This window comes from Mus caroli, chromosome 11, assembly GCF_900094665.2.
Source record: "Mus caroli chromosome 11, CAROLI_EIJ_v1.1, whole genome shotgun sequence".
NCBI lineage: Eukaryota > Metazoa > Chordata > Mammalia > Rodentia > Muridae > Mus > Mus caroli.
In genome coordinates, this window is record NC_034580.1 from 45,947,958 (window position 1) to 45,955,896 (window position 7,939).

At 46.6% G+C, this 7,939-nt stretch overlaps 1 protein-coding gene across 1 annotated transcript; it reads left to right on the forward strand.

Moving 5' to 3' along the window:
* Positions 1 to 5,567: 5,567 nt before the first annotated feature.
* On the forward strand, positions 5,568 to 6,509 carry LOC110306182 (olfactory receptor 1D2-like). The gene has a single exon (XM_021178383.1). It carries the CDS (start codon positions 5,568 to 5,570, stop codon positions 6,507 to 6,509), a length of 942 nt encoding a protein of 313 aa, XP_021034042.1.
* Positions 6,510 to 7,939: the final 1,430 nt, after the last annotated feature.

Below are 7,939 nucleotides of genomic sequence, written 5' to 3' on the forward strand. Positions count from 1 at the left end.
AACACTATGCCTCACCAACTCTATAACACCTAGAAAATGTGTATTTGACCATCCCTGGAACTGGTGCAGAGGTCCCATTATGTCCACACTCACCTAAGTAACTGTAGATCTCACAGCCTCAAAAATTCCTCCAGATTTACCTTGTCTTCTGCACAATGACTTTATAAAGTGTACTTTAAACCACCCGACATAATACTGCAGGGCCACCCTAAGCCCCAATCTATAGAGATTTGAAACATCTTAATGGAAAGGAAGCAGACCACTTTGGGGAGATAGTGGAGCCATGTGAATGAAGCATCAGATAGGATTCACCAAGGTGTCCCGTGGCTGGCAGGTGGAACCACTCATGTGGCCAGGACCCCTGCCAAATACCTCTACTCTGGTGGGCAGTAATGGAACATCAGTTTGCTTTCAGAGAGATGAGTGGGTGCCAGGGCCATAATTGAGGGAAAGGAATTCAGACCAGCTCAGGCAGTTGGGTAGGATGAGTGTAGTTTTAATTGGGGAGTTGTTCTGTCACCTATGACATATAGGTCTGGGGCCAGCATGCTACAGGAATGGACTGGGATCTTGAGCCTGGGTTTCCAGGTTCCTATGTCCTGGTATAAAATTATGGACAGAGACATGTGCATGGTAGCAGAAAAGGAGATGGTCTGGTAAAGGATATAGGCACTTCCAAGTGGGACAACTGGCCTTGGCTGGAGAAAGCTCAAAGGCTCAATGACACCAGGTAAACTGACACATTTGCACAAAGCATGGTTTTTCAACTCATGTTCTGTTTCATGTCAGCCCTGTGTGTTCTCTGTCCTTGCTTTCTTTCATTTGATAAACTTCTGTGGTGCTGATACTCAAACCCTTCTGCATCGGAAGACAGTGCTTAACCACCGAATTATCCCCTTGGCCCTCTAGATGTCTCTACCTCCACCCTACTCACCTGTTACTCTCCCCTTGATCACAATGCAAGTTTACTTAGTGTGGGGAGGGCCTGATATTCCATACTGTGTTCTTAGTGTTCTGTGTGGTAGTGACTGTGATCAAATAAAGTGTGGGACAGCCAGGTAGCTGTAACCCTTTACTTCCATTTACCAGGATGGAGTCAGACACTATAAGCACACCCTCCCCTTGTATTTCACTATTGTCACCACACTGGGTGAGGGTGACTGAGAGGAGCCACCTGCTCAATTTCTAGATTATCAGGAGCCAGGGAGGAAGCAGGAGATCCAGCCTCCACTGCCATTGTCTGCCCCAATTTCCTCTTGAGTGGCAGTGTACAGAGTACAAGGTTCTGATCAACCAGAAAGGGTGCTAATGTTTCCCTTGAGATTATTAAACGGTGGTAGGTAATGCTGATTTGTGAAGAAAATATTTTTAAATTGTTTTTTTAATCATGTGATTTTCTCCATACGTTTTTCCCTGTAAGCCAATCACCATGTACGTGAGACTTTATTTTTAAAGAGATCTATTTATTTTATTGGGATGAGTTCTCTGTCGCTGTCTTCAGACACACCAGAAGAGGGCATCAGAACACATTACAGATGGTTGTGAGCTACAATATAGGTGCTGGGAATTGAATTCAGGATCTCTGGAAGAACAGTCAGTGCTCTTAACCGCTGAGTCATCTCTCCAGCTGGTACATAAGACTCTTAATAATTTTTGATATATTTCAATTTCCTTTTCTTGTCTTTCTTATTCTTCCTTCTTCCTTTCTTCCTCCTTCCTTCTTCCTCCCCTCCCTCCCTCCCTCCCTCCCTCCCTTCCTCCTTCTGTCCTTTTCCTTCCAGAATCTGCTGTGATCTTACTGAAAGTTATGTTGCTTTCATGAATGCACTTTTGAGACAGGGTGTCATATATCCCTAGGCTGATCTCCAATTATTTGGTCAAGGATGACCTTGAATTCCTGTTCCTCCTGCCTCTACTTCCAGAGTGCTGAAATCACAGGAATGAATCATCACTCCTGGTTTGTGCAGTGTTAGGGGTAAAAGCCAGAACCTCATAGATGCTAGGCCAGTGCTCTACTGAGCTGCAGCCCCTCCCATCCTCATCTCCTTGGAACTTGTCAGTTTTGTGTCTCTTTGGAGCTTTCTGGAAGACAAAGGTATTACCAGAGGGCAGGGTTTGGTCCTGATTATCTGGTGGTCTGACGGGGACATTACAGCACACTTCATGTGTATCTGCTCAATGCCTGAGTGAGCAACAGGACAAGAGCCCCTCGTTTCTGCCATTTCACTTTGAACCTGAATAAAAGTTAAAGGTGTTCTCTAAGAATTCAAAGTGCGTGATGGCAGCTATCTCAGTCCCAGGAGGTGGAGGCAGAGTTGAGGAGTTCAGGTTCATCTTCTGCTATATAGCAAGTTCAGGGCCAGTCTGGGCTATATCAAAGCAAAAATAAAACAAAAAACAAACCCCCCACCAAGAATGCCTTACACTTTGTTTCTGTTTCGAGTGATAGAAGTGAATGGTCTATGTCTAAAATTGCCTTTTTGTAACAAACAGCTCTGCTTTCAGCTCAGCTTTTAGAGCTGCCTCAGAGTCTCCACCACCCAGAGCACCAGGCAGATCCTAGAAAGGTAACAGGCAGGAAGTGTATACACTGTGGACATTGCCCCCAGTGACTCCAGGGCCAGATGAGCAGGGGACCATGGGGATCAGAAGACTGCCTGGAGCAGAGAATGTTTGCTCTGCTGCCTGGGGAGTCCCCCATCTCTGCTGTGCCTCCTAGTCTACTGGGGACATTTATAAACTTACTGCAGAGGAAGACTCTGCAGGGACACAAAGGAAGTCAGCACAGAGAGCTGTTACAGGGCACTTTCTAAAGCATAGTGGTTTTTCATTGATATGAGTGCATCCATTTTCCTGACTGATTGATGCCCTATGAGAACGAGTGGATGATTGTTCTCAGGCTAAGATTTCCCAAGAGTCAGAAATCCAGTTTTCCTGTGATTTTTTTTTAGCTATCAGCCTGTATGAAATGATTTGCAGGACATTAAAAATCTGTATTCATCAGCATCCATCGCTGTTAGTCGCATCTAAGGCAGTCCACTTACAAGGATGGCAGGTTGATTTGGGCTCATGGTTTTAGAGGGTTTTGCTCCAGAGACAACTGGCTCCTTTGTTTGTAGCCTATGGTGAGGCAGCACATGCTGGTAGAAGAGTGTGATATAACAAAACCATGTGTGTTGACCAGGACAAGAAATAAGAGAGGGAATGGACTGGGGTTCCCTCAAGCACACAACCCATTGGCCAGAAGACCTACCAGCAGTTTAACTCCAAATTCTCTCTCTCTCTCTCTCTCTCTCTCTCTCTCTCTCTCTCTCTCTCTCTCTCTCTGTCTATCATCTACCTATCTTCTATGTATCATTTATCATCTGTCCATCTACCTATCATCTATCTATTATCTAATTATCATCTGTTTATGTACTGTGTGTCATGTATCTATCATCTATCTATCATCTCTCATTTGTCTATCTATCATCTATCAGTTATCTATCTACCCATCATCCATCTATGTATGTATGTATGTATGTATGTATCTATCTATCTATCTATCTATCTATCTATCTATATTTGTATGTATGAGTGTTTTGCCTGCTATCTATGGAGTACACACTTGTGTAAGGTACCCATGGAGACTAGAAGGGGGTATCATATCTCCTAATCCCCTAAAACTGGAAGTATATATTGTGAGCTGCCAAGAGTGGCCAGAGCTCTTAACCAGCCAAGACATGGCTCCAAGACCATGCCCTATTTCTTCAAGTTTTAACACTTCTCAGCAGATCACCCTGGAAACCACAACAACATAGAAGCCTTCAGGGAACAGGTGAGACAGAAGCTTATAGAAATATACATGGAGGAGAGATCTGGGTGACAGAAACAAGTTTACCCACCTCTGATCTCAGGAGTCACAGGCCATGTGTCACTCAGAGTCTGTACATGCCATCCTCTTTCACAGTGACACAGAAGAAACTCCTATAGACCATGACCTTAGACTTGTCAACACTGGCCCTGGCTGAGCACTGTCAGGGTCAGCTCTCAATTCTAACTCTGTAGGACTACACATCATGCTTGAAATGTCTATTTTAGTTTGTTTTGAAAGAACTTTGTGTATGGGGAGTAAGGCTGGTGCTTTTGGGGGCCAGTAGAGGGCACTAGCTTCCCCGGAGCTGGAATTACAGTTGTGAACCTCCTGCAATGGTTGCTGAGAATAGTACTTAAGTCCTCTGAAAGAACAGGAAGTACTCTTAACCACTGAGCCATCTGTCCAGCCCCTCAGTTTTCTTTCTTTCTTTCTTTTTATTTTTTTTAAAGATTTTACTTATTTTATATATGTGAGTACACTGTCACTGCCATCAGACACACCAGAAAAGGCCATCAGAACCCATTACAGATGCTTGTGAGCCACCATGTGGTTGCAGGGAATTGAACTCTGGACCTCTGGAAGAGCAGTCACTGCTCTTAACCGGTGAGCCATCAACCAGCTCAGTTTAATTTCTTGAAGCACTGCTAATTACAAACAGACATTTCTACTGCAGCTGCTGTTTTACGTTGCTGATTTTAGAGTGCAAGGCCTTTATGAACATTCTTTCCTTTGACTACTTTCTTGGACACCTACTATGTGCCAGGCATAGTTCCTTGCACTGAGCAGTGCCTGAGACAGATGTGTCTCTGTTCTGGGGAATGAAGAAAACATTCCATAAATGACTCATTGAAGGAGCAAATTTGATAGAGGTGTAAGCAAGGAGCATGCGCAAGGAGGAACACCTAATGAAGCTACACAGACAGGGGCCAGTGAGGTGGCTCAGAAGGTAACCGTGGCTGTGAGTCTCTTAATTTGGGATAGATGGCAGAGGGCCTAGCCCATTGTAGGTTGGGCCACCCCTGAGCTGGAGGCCATGGGTCTGTAAGGAAGCAGGCTGAGCAAGCCAGTAAGCTGTACCCGTTCATGGCTTCTGCATCTGCCATACTTACGGTTACTATTTCTGTAAGGAAACACCATGACCATCGCAACTTGGGGAGATAAAGGTTCACTTGGCTTAGACCTCCACATCACTGTTCATCAGTGGAGGAAGTCAAACAGGGCAGGAACCTGGAGGCAGGAGCTGATGACATGGAAGGATGCTACTTTCTGGTGTGCTCCCTTTGGCTTGCTCAGCCTGCTTTCTTATTGAATTCAGGACCCCTAGCCCAGTGATGGCACCACCCACAATGCCCATCACCCTCATCAAACACTAATTAATATAATGCGCTATATACCTGAAACAGCCTGATCTTATGAATGAGTTTTCTCAATTATAACGCTCTCTTCTCCTTTAACCTCTGCTTGTGTCAAGTTTATGTAAAACTTGCCAACACATTTCAAGTTTGAGCACCCTGGTTCCATCTCTAGAACCAACAGTAGAGGGAGAGAACTGATTCCTTAAAGTTCTCCTGTGATCTTCACACACACACACACACACACACACACACACAGTTCTGGTAGAAAGCTCCTACATATGAGCTATGACCTGAGTCTGACCACACAGTGAGTTCCAGTCCGGCCTCTCCCCTCCAGGAGCCTGAGCCTCTGGAAGATGTCCAAGGGGAGGGAGAATGAGACTGGAGTCAGCGAGTTTCTCCTGCTTGGCATCACCAATGACCCACAGCAGCAACAAATCCTCTTCTGGGCTTTCCTGTGCATGTACCTGGTCACGGTAGCTGGGAACACACTCATCTTCCTGGCCATCATCTCTGACCCCCGCCTGCACACCCCCATGTACTTCTTCCTGGCCAATCTTTCCTTCGTTGATGTCTGCTTCACCACCAATCTCATCCCCAGGCTCCTGGCTAGCCATGTGGCTGGAACAAGGACCATTTCTTATGTCCACTGCCTAACTCAGATGTACTTCCTGATTTCTTTTGCCAATGTGGACACCTTTCTGCTGGCTGCCATGGCCCTGGACAGATTCGTGGCCATATGCTATCCACTACAGTACCACACCATCATCACCCCCCAGCTCTGTGTGGGGCTGGCAGCCATTGTGTGGATATGTTCTGGCCTCATCTCTCTGGTGCACACACTCCTCATGAGCAGACTGAGTTTCTGCTCCTCCATCCCAGAGATCTCTCACTTCTACTGTGATGCTTACCTGCTCATGAAGTTGGCCTGTTCGGACACACGAGTCAATCAACATGTGTTCCTGGGAGCTGTGGTCCTCTTTGTGGCCCCCTGCATTCTCATTGTGGTCTCTTATGTCCGAATCACCATGGCGGTCTTCCAGATCCCCTCTGCCAAGGGCAGGCACAAGGCATTTTCCACATGTAGCTCACACTTGTCTGTGGTCACCCTCTTCTATGGGACGGTACTGGGGATTTATATACGACCTCCAGACTCCTTCTCCACCCAGGACACGGTAGCCACCATCATGTATACTGTGGTTACCCCCATGCTGAACCCCTTCATTTACAGCCTGAGGAACAAGGACATGAAGGAGTCAGTGACAAGGCTCCTCAACAAGGGCTCTAAGTCTTCTTAGCATGGTGCATATCAGCTTGGTGACAAGGTGTCTAAGATAGAAGGACATGGGGTCTGACCTTGGATGTCACCTCTACCATCTCCCCCTGCTTAGCCACTCAGAAAGCTTTTCAAAAAGAAAGAACATCCAGAAATCAGAATGGAATTTCACTATTATTAGAAGAGACAATTGAACCTCAGCCCATGGGAAAAGATCATCCTGATTATATTTAGTTAAGCAACAGGCGAGTTCATGAGTATCGTTATTTCCATGGTGATGAATCAAGAGTAGAAAAAGCAAAGGTGAGGTTCCATCCAGGCCTCTCCTCCCCAGCCCCCAGGATCACACATTGACCCCAGTGTTTCCAAAGCAGCTGTCAAGTCCCAGCCATCTCTTAGCATACCAGGTGAGGAGAAGAAGGGCAGAGAGGGTTTCCCAGGGACTTTCTGGGAAAACTTGCTTGCTGTCTTTTGGCCACATGGCAGTGACCCTCAGAGCAGCCTGTGGGAGACAGCTGTTGCTTTGGTCATGACTGCTATTGTCCAGTCTTCTATTAGTTAGAGTTAGACATGTTGCAGCTCGAGGGGGAGCAGGAATCCCCTCAGAAAGGAAAGAAAGGGTCAGACAAGACCCAGGCACAGGCTGGCCACACACCCAGTCTTGTCTTGTCATGGTGACAAGCCTGGAGCCACACACCCAGTCTTGTCTTGTCATGGTGACAAGCCTGGAGCCACACACCCAGTCTTGTCTTGTCATGGTGACGAGCCTGGAGCCACACACCCAGTCTTGTCTTGTCATGGTGACGAGCCTGGAGCCACACACCCAGTCTTGTCTTGTCATGGTGACAAGCCTGGAGCCATACAACCAATCTTGTCCTGTCATGGTAACAAGCCTGGAGCCACACACCCAGTCTTGTCTTGTCATGGTGACAAGCATGAAGCCATACAACCAATCTTGTCCTGTCATGGTAACAAGCCTGGAGCCACACACCCAGTCTTGTCTTGTCATAGAGACAAGCCTGGAGCCACACACCCAGTCTTGACTTGTCATGGTGACAAGCCTGGANGGAGCCACACACCCAGTCTTGTCTTGTCATAGAGACAAGCCTGGAGCCACACACCCAGTCTTGACTTGTCATGGTGACAAGCCTGGAGCCACACAACCAATCTTGTCTTGTCATAGTAATAAGCCTGGAGTCCCACTGCTTTCCGAAGGACAAACATGTTTTAGAGGTGGAGATATCTAGACTGACTGTGAGTGAAAACACAAGCTACAGATGGGACTCTACACTGTTAAGGCTGAACCCCTCAGTCCTAGCCATGAGTGAAGTACCTCTAGACTCAGCTAGAAAGTACAAGAAAAGGGACTTAGGGGTCTTGTGAGTGCTTTCCATAGTCATATGGGTGCTAGTACCCAAGGAGGTCAAAAGATGGTGTGGAACCCCTGGAACT

Excerpts from the sequence above, each read along its gene's own strand:
- LOC110306182 (XM_021178383.1), top strand. The coding sequence starts at position 5,568 with ATGTCCAAGGGGAGGGAGAATGAGACTGGAGTCAGCGAGTTTCTCCTG.